This window comes from Carcharhinus amblyrhynchos, chromosome 8 (assembly GCF_965287045.1).
Source record: "Carcharhinus amblyrhynchos chromosome 8, sCarAmb.v2.hapA, whole genome shotgun sequence".
Classification (NCBI taxonomy): Eukaryota; Metazoa; Chordata; class Chondrichthyes; order Carcharhiniformes; family Carcharhinidae; genus Carcharhinus; species Carcharhinus amblyrhynchos.
In genome coordinates, this window is record NC_137331.1 from 90,481,650 (window position 1) to 90,495,109 (window position 13,460).

At 43.0% G+C, this 13,460-nt stretch overlaps 1 protein-coding gene across 3 annotated transcripts in view; it reads left to right on the forward strand.

Annotated features, from left to right (window-relative positions):
- Window positions 1–13,460, forward strand: part of slc35d4 (solute carrier family 35 member D4) — a 155,569-nt gene that overhangs the window by 20,734 nt on the left and 121,375 nt on the right. For all 3 annotated transcript variants that reach the window (XM_080194459.1, XM_080194461.1, XM_080194460.1), the window contains exons 7-8: window positions 1,820–1,871; window positions 8,120–8,168. In XM_080194459.1, the coding sequence (XP_080050585.1) occupies window positions 1,820–1,871; window positions 8,120–8,168 (101 nt within the window). The remainder of the gene's footprint in view (window positions 1–1,819; window positions 1,872–8,119; window positions 8,169–13,460) is intronic.

Genomic DNA, 13,460 nt, shown 5'->3' on the forward strand with positions numbered 1-13,460 from the left:
CAGAAAAAAGGCCAATTAACATGGCTCAGTCTTCAATGCGATCAACACCAATATCCAATGCAAGGCCTTGGAACTGCACCATGGCATAAGTCACTATGATTAAAAGTGAATCCAGAGAAAGTTCTAACAGTTAGTTTTGAGGGTCTAGAGCATATACCCAAACAGGTGATAGATGCAGAGAATTGAGTTTGGCAACCAAGATACAGACTTGTGACAAAAAATTAGCATTTTGGTAAGAAGGGCTTGGAATTGGCATGTATAAAAGTAAAAACAGAAAATGCAAGATAAACTCAGCAGGTTTGACAACATCTTTAGAAACAGATTCTACATTTCAAGTTCATATGATCCTTGTACAGTAAAAAGTAAAATCATGTTAAAGTTGCCAAAACGGGTGGCTTTTGGTTAGCACTGCTGCCTCACAGCACCAGGGACCCAGGTTCACTTCTGGCCTTGGGTAACTGTCTGTGTGGAGTTTGCACATTCTCCCCGAGTCTGCATGGATTCCCTCCTACACTCCAAAGATGTGCCAGTTAGGTGGATTGTCCATGTTAAATTGCCTCTTAGTGTCAGGGGCATTAACAGAGTAAATGCAAGGTGTTAGTATAAAAACATTAGAACTAGGAGCTGGAGGGGGCCATCTGGCCCCTCGAGCCCGCTCTCCCATTCAATAAAGATTATAGTTGATCTTTTCATGGACTCAGCTCCACCTACCCGCCCATTCACCATAACCCTTAATTCCTTTATTGTTCAAACATTTATCTATCCTTGCCTTTAAAACATTCAATGGGGTAGCCTCACCTGCTCCATTGGGCAGGGAATGCCACAGATTCACAGCCCTTTGTGTGGAGAAGTTTCTCCTCCACTCAATCCTAAATCTGCTCCCCCTTATTTTGAGGGCATGCCCCCTAATTCTAGTTTCACCTGCTAGTGGAAAGAACTTCCCTGCTTCTATTTTATCTATTCCCTTCATAATCTTATGTTTCTATAAGATTCCCCCCCCCCATTCTTCTGAATTCCAATGACTATAGCCCCAGTTTGCTCAGTCTTTCCTCATAAGCCAACTCTCTCAGTTCCAGAGTCAACCTAGTGAATTTCCTCTACACCTCCTCCAATGCCAGTATATTCTTCCTCAAGCAAGGGGACCAAATCTGTACACAGTACTCCAGGTGTGGCCTCACCAGCACCTTATACAGCTGCAAATAACCTCACTGTTTTTAAATCCATCCCTCTAGCACTGAAAAGCAAAATTCCATTTGCCTTCATAATTACCTGCTGCACCTGCAAACCAACTTTTTATGATTCCTGCACAAGTGAGGCCAGGTCCCTCTGCACAGCAGCATGCTGCTATTTTTTGCCATTTAAATAATAGCCCATTTTGCTGTTATTCCTACCAAAATGGATGACCTCACATTTACTAACATTGTACTCCATCTGCCAGATCCTCGCCCCATCTGTATCCCTTTGTAGACTTTCAGTATCCTCTGCACAGTTTGCTCTGCCACCCATCTTGGTGTCATCTGCGAGTTTTGACACTTGGTCCCCAACTCCAAATCAGATTGAGATAGGGCCTGCGCGGGATTGTTGTGAGTGCAGGCTCAATGGGCCAAATGGCCCCCTTATGCACAATAGGGATTCTATGATTCTAGTAGAGCAGGTTTGATAGGCCAAGTGGCCGCTGTTGTGAAAGCAACTTTTTAACTATTTGTGTATACCGTAAAACCATACTGAGTTTCATTTCTCGGGAGCTTTTAGCTCAGGTACAGGTATAACTGAAACAGAGAGCTTGCTCATTTCTCCTAACCAACTCCTTCCCTTTCAGTCTGGTGATGATTCTCGTAGCTGCTGTCATTTTGCCATTGAGTGACGCTCAAGTAAGTGAATGGTCTTTGTATCATGCACTATTTACCTCAGTCATCTTGGGGTACAAGTTCTTAAACATACATTATGTACATGCTGCTGTTAATATCTATGCTTTAAGTTGTGCTGCAATACAATAATTCTTTTGAAAACAATTGTTAAATTATTTTTTCCATGGGTTATCAATTAACCAATGATGTTTGTTGAAAGGAGATTTTAAATAGTCATTTGATAGTACACAGAACAGCTGAATAAAGAGGTTACTATCTATATACGATCAAAGCTTTTTGCCTTGCACTCATCAGGATGGTGCATAAGAATTTACAACTGATAACAGGGAACAATAATTTATACTGCATGAAAAGAGCATTTTAACTGTTGACAAGTAAACCCTGATTGGTGGAGACATTACCATGAAGACTGCAGCATGAAACAGTTCCAACTTTGTTCAGATTCAAACTGATCAGATAAGGTATTGCACTGGAGAATGAACCAAGAAATGACCAACCCTTAAGTTTTTGTTTAGATGGGGGCATATCTGCAGATGGCCCTGTGTGTGAATATGTGGCTTCTAGCGTGTATTAGTGACTCGCGCTGCGAGCCTGACTGACGATCCTAAATTGGTTGCCAGTGTAACTCTCTTAGCACAGTCAGGATTGTTTAGTAGGTGTTGTCCAGTTGTAGAATTGCATTAGGGAAGGGAATCTAATCTGCTTGTTTAGCTTGATCTACATTAACTCTAGACCTACGGTAATGTGGCTGACTCTAAACTGCCCTTGAAATGGCCTAGCAAGCCACTTGCATCAAGGACAATTGAGGATGAGGAACAAATACTGGTCTTGCCGAAAATGTCCACATCCAATCAAAGAATTCCAAAAAGTAATATAAATTGTTGCTGCCCTGATACTGTTGGTAATTTCTTGTGAGCTGTCATAAGTCCAAGACTAAAAGCTTCATTTTCCCAACAAATCGTAATTAATTCATTATTTAGTATCAAGAATACGGGATCGCGTAATTTGGGATAAATTGCAGTGATTAATGCCAGTGTTCCCAAATATGTTATTCTGAGAAAAAAGTTAGTCAGGATGGATAGTGTCCATCTGCTTCCTCGTGATTCTTTATCTATAACACACATTACTGTTATTATTAAACCCCGACACTTAAAACTAAATTTATAGTTTTCCTTGTTTTTTTTTCAATTGCTGGACTCATGCTTCAGGGATTAAAAGTGCAGAAAGATCTACAATTTTCCCTAGAGCTTCTAGCTGGCGATGTAGTAAATTGGATTTTCTTCACTTATGGAATTCAATACAGGGCAACACTTTCTAAACCAGGATAAATAACAACAGAAAACACTAGACGTACTCAGTCAGTCTGGCAGCATCTGTGGCGAGAAACAAAGTTAATGAGCTGAAATTGCATTTGGCGGTGTCGGCAGGCAGGTCCGCCAATTCCTTTTACTGGCTGGCATGCTGGTTTGCCAGCATTTTGCCACCTGCCTCCGTGCCATTTTGAAATGAGCTGGATCGTGCCGTTCAGGAGATGATTGCTACCTTGTCACAAGTAGTGAGTTAAAAGGCCTAATGAGGTCACAACGCTGAGGCCAACTGCAGCATTCTAGTTGGCATGTGGGTCCAACATTGAGGCCAAAACACACTCAAGGGAATTCTTTGTATTTATAAAAGACATTCAGAGGGTGTCTCCAACTGGAGTGTCCTGCCCCCTCCATCACCGACATTGTTGGCTCCCTCCTTTGACAGTGCAGCTGCCAACCTTTGTGCTCGAAGATTGCAGTCTCAGGATTCCATCCATCACCCTTACTTGGACAGGCTTCCTGAGGTAACCAATTATTGGCCACCTCCAGGATTGCATCGAGTGTCCTGTCACCAAGTCTCCAGGTTCTCCGTTTAAAATTCTAAGCTGATGTTGGGACCCTGGAATGAAAATATAGTCCAGCGTTTCTTTTCTGAGGAAAGGCCATCGACCTGGCCAGCTAAAGTTAATTGACCATGCTTAATTGCCCCTTAATATCAGGGAGATTAAGGTAAATATGTGGGGTTGTGGGGGTAGAGCCTGGATGGGATTGTTGTAGGTGCAGACTCAATGGGCCAAATGGCCTCCTTCTACACTGTAAGGATTCAATGAAATCGAGACCTGAAAAATTCACACTGCTTTTCTCTCCACAGATGCTGCCAGTCTTGTAGCATTTAGCATTTATTCTGAGATTCTTGGCAGGATACAAATTACTTTCCTGTAACTGTGATAAACACCAAGCTGTTTCACTGCCACTATCTGAGTAACTTTATCTTGGTGAAACCAATTCTTCCAATCTGAAAGAAGAGCATTAAGGTGGATAAGTCACCAGGGCCTGATGGGAGCCATCCCAGATTATTGAGAGAGGCAAGAGAGGAGATGTCTGGGGCCCTGACAAAGATCTTTGTATCTTCGCTAGCCATTGGAGAAGTCTCGAAGAACCGGCGAGTATCTAATGTTGTTCCTCTGTTCAAGAAAGGGAAATGGGATAGTTCAGGAAATTATAGACTAAGTTGAGTCTCACATTGGTGGTTGAGAAGCTATTGGAGAGGAGTCTTCGGGATATGATTTACGCACATTTGGAAAAGCATGGCCTACTTAAGGAAAGTCAACATGGTTTTGCGCAGGGCAGGTTATGTCTCACTAACTTCATTTTTTTCAAGGAGGTAAGGAAGGTGACCTGTGAGGGTAGAGTAGTGGATGTTGTCCAGGTGGATTTTAGTAAGGCTTTTCACAAGGTTCCTCATGGTAGACTCATCCAGAAGATTAAGAATCCACAGTGACTTGACCACTTGGATTCTGGAATGGCTTGCCTGTAAAAGTCAGAGTAGTGGTGGAAGGGTGTTTTTCTGGCTGGAGGTCTGTGAACAGTGGTGTTCCACATGGATCTGAATTGGGACCTCTGTTGTTTGTGATAAATATAATGACTTGGATGAAAATGTAGATTGGTGGGTTAGTAAGTTTGCAGACAACACAAAGATAGGTGAAGTTGTGGTTAGCATAGAAGATTGACAAAGGATACAGGGATGTAGATCAGTTGCAGATACTGATGGAGAAATTGCAGATGGAGTTTAATCCGGCCAAGTATGGGGTGCTGCACTTTGGGAGATCAAATGCTAAGGCTAAGTATACAGTTGCTGGCAGGACCCTGCACAGCATTGATATGGAGAGGATCTTAGGGCTCAAGTCCATAGCTCCCTGAAAGTGGCTACACAAGTAGATAGGGATGGTAAAGAAGGCGTACAGCATGCCTGCCTTTATTGGTGTGGGCGTTGAGTACAAGAGTCAGGATGTCATGTTGCAGCTTTATAAAACTTTGGTTAGGCCGCACTTAAGAGTATTGCTTTCAATTCTAATTGCCACTTGGAAGGATATGGGGGCTTTGGAGAGGGTGCAGAAGAGGTTTACCAAGATGCTGCCTGGATTAGGGGGTATGAGCTATAAGGAGCAGCTGGAGAAACTAGGGTTGTTTTCTCTGGAGCGGTGGAAGCTGTGGGGAGACCTGATAGAAGTCTATAAAATTATGAGAGGCATAGATATGGTTGACAGAATCTTTGTCCCAAAGTTGAAATGCTTAATACTAGAAGGCATGTGCTTAATGTGAGAGGGGGAAAGTTCAAAGGAGATGTGAGGGGCAGGTTTTTTTAAAAAGAGTGATAGGTGTCTGGAACGCACTGCCAGGAGTGGTTGTGCAGGCAGATGTGATAGGTTCGTTTAAGGTACTTTTGGATAAACACATGAATATGCAAGGATCAAGGCAGGCAGAAGGGATTAGTTTAATTTGGTGTTATGTTGGCACAACATTGTGGGTTGAACGACCTGTTTCTGTGCTGTACTGTTCTATGTCCTCAAACGTTTGCAGCACTAATTCAGCTTGCTCCCTCATTCCTTCCACTTCTGTCTGCTCTACTTTAATTAGTTGATCCTAATTTGACCTTTTTTATTGGTATAATTGAAACTACCTCTTTATCTCCTACCATAATCAGTTCTTTCCTCTGGGCTCCCACTATCCAATTAATGAGGTGAAAGCAATAGTTTTTTTGACCCATTAGGAAACCTGTAAGCACGGTGTTAAAAGTTCACCTGGTGAGCAAACTCCTGAGCTGATAAGTGACCATCGGCAAAGCCTGCACCCAGTATCCAGACTAAACTTGTTTCCTGCACTGGAAAGGTTTAGCATGCTTATCTCTTAGTGCTCAATGTGGCATGGAGCTAAAAATTAGGCCCAGATTGGTACCAAATCTTATTAACAATGATATCCCAGTAGGAGACCAGCTCTTTGAATGAACATGACTTAAATGCCCACAGGAACAGAGTTGAAAAAGTTGAGTCTGGTAGGTAATGAATTAATATCCATTTCCGTGCTGTTTAAAATAAGTGCAGTGACGAGTTGAACTGATCTCACCCTCATTCCTTTCTCCCCCAAACCTCCTCCCCCAAATGACCTCTGCCAGAACCAGACGCCCCTTGTGTAGGCAATTATATTAAAGAATTAACTTGTTGCTTCAGGCCAGTACACTGAAGGACTAATTACATAGCCAAAATTATTTGAATTCAACCTTGGGAATGCCACTGGATAAATAATTATTTGAACATAATGTGGAATTCAGATACCATTAGTTCATGTGCTCCAGTCCAATTCCCTGTGTGAGTATGAACTGATCCCAATCCTCTGCTTTTTCTGATGAATGTTCCTGGACGGGAATGAGAGTCTCGCCCAGTTTTCTTCACCAGCCCCTGATTCCGGGATGCACAGAGCCACTGCCACCGTCTGAAATTGATCGCTTTGAATATTGAGACTATTTCATTTGTACAATTCACATCCATGCCGATGTCTGTCTCTTTTAATTCCCTAATAATCTAGAATGGGGTTGATGCAGCAAGTCCCACAAATGTTTAGGTTCCAAGTGTTTGAACACAATCTTATTCTTTTTGTTAGCGTTTGTGGAAAAATTAAACTGGAAAACCACCCAACTTGATAGCTGGTTAGGATTTGTTCTAATTGCATAAGGATAAGGCAATGACCTTATTGGGGAAATTGAGGCATGTATAATCTCCTTCTGACCACTAGCTGGTTTGTGGTTACAAGTACGCATGATGTAATAATGTCCATCCACTTATAGCCAGTTACTGTGCCCATGAGAGATGAGTTAATGCTTGAAGCGTTCTCTTCATGCTCTTAGCCATTGGCTTGACAATATCTATTGATTTCAGATTTGTTAGCAGATACTTTTGGGGTCTTTGAATTGAAGCCACCTACTCTGTATTCTGGATTTCAATGTTCTGGCAATCTTTGCACGTGGAAAGTGTGCTACTTATACTCTGACCAATATAACAATTTCTGTCTGTGGTTTTCCCTCTAATCATCTTTTCAACCCCGCCTCTGAAGTGTTCACTGTTTCCCATAGAGAAAGTGATTAAATTTTTTATTGTCCTGTGGTCTGTCTGATGAATCTGCACATTTAACAGTGCTCAAGATTTGATCCAGTTCATGTGGCATTACTAAGTTGTGGCAAAAGGGCAAATGGATCATAGAATCAGAGAATCCTATACAGCAGAAGGAGGCCATTCGGCCCATCGAGTTTGCACCAACCTCAGGCCCTATTCCCATAACCACATGTATTTATCCTAGGTAGTCCCCCTGACACTAAAGGGCAATTTAACATGGCCAATCCATCTAACCTGCACATTTTTGGACTGTGGGAGGAAACCCGAGCGTCCGGAAGAAACCCACGTAGACACGGGGAGCACATGCAGACTCCACACAGACAGTGACCCAAGCCGGGATTTGAACACGGGACCTGGCACTGTGAGTCAGCAGTGCTAGGGCTGTGAATCAGCAGTGCTAATCGCTGTGCCGCCATGCCACCCATGAGACTGATTTATCCAAAAAGGGATGAGCTAATTGCCCCTAGTAGCTTTTGCTTATCCCTAAAATTTACATGCAGAGTTATGAGGGCAGTGTGCAGACTGTACGCCAAAAAGCAGGATACTGTGGCTGCTGGAAATCTGAAACAAAAACAGTAAAACTCAGGTTGAGCAGCATCTGCATAGAGAGAGAGAGAAAAACAGTTAACGTTTCCAGTCTGTGAGCTTTTATCGGGCAGTAATGTATTTCTTGTTTATTATTTTGTAGTTTGTTTCTATTACAATTTCCTAGAGTCATCAGGTGGGAGTGCTGCAGAGCAATGTGTGTGAATTTTCACAAAATGTACTTCCTCTTTTACAGTTTGACCCAGGAGGCTATTTTTGGGCAGCGATACACTTAGTGTGTGTTGGTGAGTTAAATAAATTTACCACATCTTTGCAGCGCTCCTTTACAGAAGTTGAGACCCATGTTCTCTGTAAGCTTGCATCATGCTTCTCCATATCTTGGTTTGAGTTTGGCATGTTTACATTTTTGCTGATTTTCCTAGCCTTGTGAAGCCATCAATGCTATTGTTGCACGTGGTTCCACAAGGTGCTGCCAGTTCTCCAGTACCTCATCTAAGTTGCTGTCAACTGTCAGGAAGCAATTTTACCAGAGGGGGGCATCACAGTCCTGCTGTGGTGTGACATCCACACAGATGCACTCTCCAGCTGAAGTCACTGAATGGCTTTGAAAAGTTCAAACCACTAACCCAATTTATTCTCTCACCAGCTCCCCCGCAAACAAGGCCAGGGACACTCTGGGACTATTGTATCATCCCAGTTGCTATCCTCACTGCAATCAGCTAGTTCAATTTATTAGATTATGATTTTACCTGCTAATCTACCAGATATTTATTCATTCGCTTTACGGGATGTGGATGTCGCTGGCTGGGCGAGCATTTATTCCCCGTACCTAACTGCCACCCATTTCAAAAGGTATTTGAGAGTCACAAGTAGGCCAGTCTGGGTAAGGACAGCAAATTTCCTTGCCTAAAAGGGCATTAGTGAATCAGATGGATTTTTACAACCATCAACAATGGTTTCATGGTCATCATTAGACTTTTAATTCCAATTTTTTATTGAATTCAAATTTCACCATCTGCTGTGGTGAGATTCGAACATGTGTCTCCAGACTTTACCCTGGGTCTGTGGATTACTAGCCCAGTGACAATACGACTACACCTTTACCTCACCATACATCCGTATATATACACATGTATTTGATTTTTCTTGAAATTATTGAATGCTTTGAAGTACTAACCCACCAACAGAAAATACATAAATTCATCCACACTGCAAAGCAATTTTAACCATAAGGCAGTGAGTGGAGCACTTTTGTCTGACCCCTCGAAGAAGGAGCTAAGGACCAAACATAGATTGGGTGATCGCTTTGTTGAACACCTTCACTCAATCCTGTCGCTTGCCACTTCAGCACACCACCCTGCTCTCCTGTCCACATGTCTGTCCTTGGCCTTTCGCACTGTTCTAGCGAACCCCAACCTTAAGGAACAGCACCTCATCTTCCGATTGGGCACCGTGCAGCTTTCCAGACTGAACACTGAGTTTGACAACTTCAGAGCATGAACTCTCTCCTCGACCTTCACCCCATTTCCATTTATTTTATTTCATTTTGTAACATCCTAGTCATCCATTTTATCATTCTTCTTTCTCTTCTCCATTTTGCCACTTTCCATTCCACCCCCCCTTTTCAGGGCAATTGCCACATTCCTCAGGCAGTCCTTTAACAATCTGCCCTCTGTTCTGCCATTCACAGATTCTGATCACTCAGTGGACACCTTTGAGCACCTTTTCAGCCTTCTGTGTCCTCATTTACATTCCCTGTGACCCCTTCCACAACCCCCACCCTCATGGTATAAATACCCATTAATTCTCTTTGCTCTCAGCTCTGACGAAGGGTCATGTAGACTCAAATCGTTGGCTGTATTCTCTCTCCTGCTGTCCAGACCTGCTGAGATATTCCAGATCATATTGGTTAGTATTACAGTAGACCATAGCATTACCAAGTTACATGATTAAACTTGTAGTATTTCACACTTTAAGTAACTACAATGCATGAACAATGATATTGAAGTACATGTTTGGATATTTTTATTTGTTAAAAGTTAGTTTGCAACCTCAGTGAGGCTCACACCAGTGAAAGTAATCGGGGTCACTATGCCCCCTGGTTTTACAATTAAATACTGCAGTGTTTTGACACATTTACCACTGTTACTACTACATTCCGCACCCCCCTGCCCCATTATCTGTACTGCATGTAAAAACAGAGGACGTAAGAAACACTCAGCAGGTTTGTCAGCATCTGTTAACAGAGAAACAGTTGACGTTTCAAGTTCTCTGACTCTTCGTCAGAACTGAACGTAGGGGGCTTTACAAGAATTGTAGGAACTGCAACAAAAAGTGGCAACTTCAAGAATGAAAAATATCCTGGTGTGAACATAGAACACTACAGCACAAACAGGCCCTTCGGCCCACAAGTTGCGCCGATCACTTCTATACCTACTAAGCCATGGACCTATCTATAACCCCCAATCCCATTAGATCCCATATACTCATCCAGAAGTCTTTTAAAAGACCCCAGCAAGTTCGCCTCCACCACCACCGACAGCAGCCGATTCCATTCACTCACCACCCTCTGAGTGAAAAACTTACCCCTAACATTTCCTCTGTCCTTGCTTCCCTGCACCTTAAATCTGTGTCCTCTCATAGTGACCATTTCAGCCCTGGGAAATAGCCTCTGAGAATCCACCCTATCTATTCCTCTCAACATCTTATAAACCTCTATCAGGTCGCCTCTCAACCTTCGTCTCTCCAGGGAGAAGAGTCCCAGCTCCCTCAACCTATCTTCATAAGGCATGCCTCCCAATCCAGGCAACATCCTTGTAAATCTCCTCTGCACCCTTTCAATAGCTTCCACCTCCTTCCTATAGTGAGGTGACCAGAACTGCGCACAGTACTCCAAGTGAGGTCTGACAAGGGTCCTATAAAGTTGCAGCATTACCTCCCGACTCCTAAACTCAGTCCCTCGATTAATGAAGGCCAGTACACCATACGCCTTCTTGACCACATCCTCCACCTGCGAGGCCAATTTAAGAGTCCTATGGACCCGGACCCCAAGATCCCTCTGCTCTTCAACACAGCTAAGACTCTTACCATTGATATTGTATTCCTTCATCCCATTGGTCCTGCCAAACATGTACTTCAATATCATTGTTCATGCATTGTAGTTACTTAAAGTGTGAAATACTACAAGTTTAATCATGTAACTCGGTAATGCTATGGTCTACTGTAATACTAACCAGTATGATCTGGAATATCTCACATTTATCTGAGTTGAAGTCCATCTGCCACTTCTCCGTCCAGTCTTGCATCCTATCTATGTCCCGCTGCAACTTCTGACATCCCTCCAGACCATCCACAACACCACCAACCTTCGTATTGTCTGCGAACTTGCTAACCCATCCCTCCACTTCCTCATCCAGGTCATTTATGAAAATGACAAACAGCAAGGGTCCTAGAACAGATTCCTGGGGCACTCCACTGGTGACCGACCTCCATGCAGAAAAAGACCCATCCACAACCACTCTCTGCCTTCTGTAGGCAAGCCTGTTCTGGATCCACAAGGCCAAAGCCCCCTGGATCCCATGCCCTCTCACCTTTTCAAGAAGTCTTGCATGGGGGACCATATCAAACGCCTTGCTGAAGTCCATGTAAACTACATCTACCGCTCTTCCTTCGTCAATGTGCTCAGTCACATTCTCAAAGAACTCAACTAGGCTCGTAAGGCACGATCTGCCCTTGACAAAACCATGTTGACTATTTCTGATCATTCTAAACTTCTCCAAATGCTCATAAATCTCCCTCAGAAGCCTCTCCATCAACTTACCAACCACTGAGGTCAGACTCACCGCTCGGTAATTTCCCTTTCTTGAAAATAGGAACCACGTCCGCAATCCTCCGGAACCTCGCCCATCTCCATCGACGACGCAAAGATCATCGCCAGGAGCTCTGTAATCACTTCCCTCACCTCCCACAGTAACCTGGGGTACATCCCATCTGGTCCCGGCGACTTGCCTATCTTGATAGCGTTTAAAAGTTGTAACACATCCTCTTCCTTAACATCCACATACTCAATCTTTTCAGACTGCCGCAAACCTGTAGTACAACCTCCCAGATCACTTTCCACTGTGAATACCAAGACACAGTACTCATTAAGCACTTTTGCCATTTCTTCCGGTTCCACAGACTTTTCCCCCTTCACCTTTTGTAGGTCCTATCCCTTCTCTTCTCATCCTTTTTAAAGAAGGGGGTGGGGGGGGAGAGAGAGAGGGGAGTTTGCATTGAGGTGATACATGTATAGGATATAAGAAAAAGGGGGTTTAAGATGGAGGAGAAAGCTCTGTGTGAAATGTTGCATGTAAAACTCTTGTTTTGCTTTTATGATTATTCTTGGGTTGTGAGCATTGTTGGCATATTGTTCATCCTGGTGGCCTCAGGATAGCTAAGTGGTGCCTTCTGTATCAATTGTTTTTGTTTTGCTGAACAGCTGAGGGTAAAGCGACAGGGGAGCCAGGAACCAGAGGACACAGATTTAAGATAATTGGCAAAAAGAATTCAGGGGAGAAAAAGAAAATTGTCTCCTGTGGTGTACGCTCTTTCAGCGAGAGGAGTGGGAATGGGTTCAGGAGGAGTTTTCAAAAGGGAATTATTGATTTATACTTGAAAAAGAAATAACTATAGAGCAGGAGCAGGGCAGTGGGACTAATTGGATAGCTCTTTTAAAGATCTGATGCAGCCACAGTGGGTCAAATGATGACCTCTTGTACGTTATGAATCTGAGTGGCATGCTGGGCTACTTCAGAGAGCATGAAGAATCACAAACATAGTCTGGGTTGGCTGCAGTCAGAGATGGGGGTAGGGGTTCACTTCCATAAAGGACATTACAGAGCCAGTTAAATTTTTATGATGATCCAGCAACCTTGCTAATCATTTTATTTTCATCACTGCTAGACCCACACCAGCTCCATTGAATTCACCTAACCATGATGGATTTGCGTTACTCATAGTATACCCACCACAATACAGTAGCATAGATTAAATAAATCTTTTGCAGGGATGATATATTTGCCGCAGTCCAGAGTTACTGTTTGCAATGTTGGACAAATGGTTAGTGTGTCTGTACAATTTTCTCTCACTTGCTATTTTAGCAGAGACATTAATCTTCTTAAATTAAACTAGTTAACACTGTGCAAACTCATTAAGTATTTGTCCACTGCATCAGGACCAGTAATAGCTAAAGTGTGTTCATGTTTGTGAGTGTGTGTAATTTTTTAATGTATTTGAAAGTAAACACTGCTTCTATCTTTAAATTCTATTGTGCAAAGCTACAGTTAATGAGTGGGTAAAACCAAATTCAAAGATGCCACGTTTGCCTACTAGTTTATTTAGGAGCTGATTTAAGCTGGATTAGCCTGAGCTTAGTCGTTACACCACACACTCTGAGCTTTTGCACTAATTTAAGGTTAATTCAAAGCAATGTGGCACACTGTAGAGGGTACCGGGTACCTGGGACCTACATCAACAAAGGAGCCAGTAAGAGAGAATAAGTCTCATTGTGAGACAAAGGCTGAATTATAACAGTC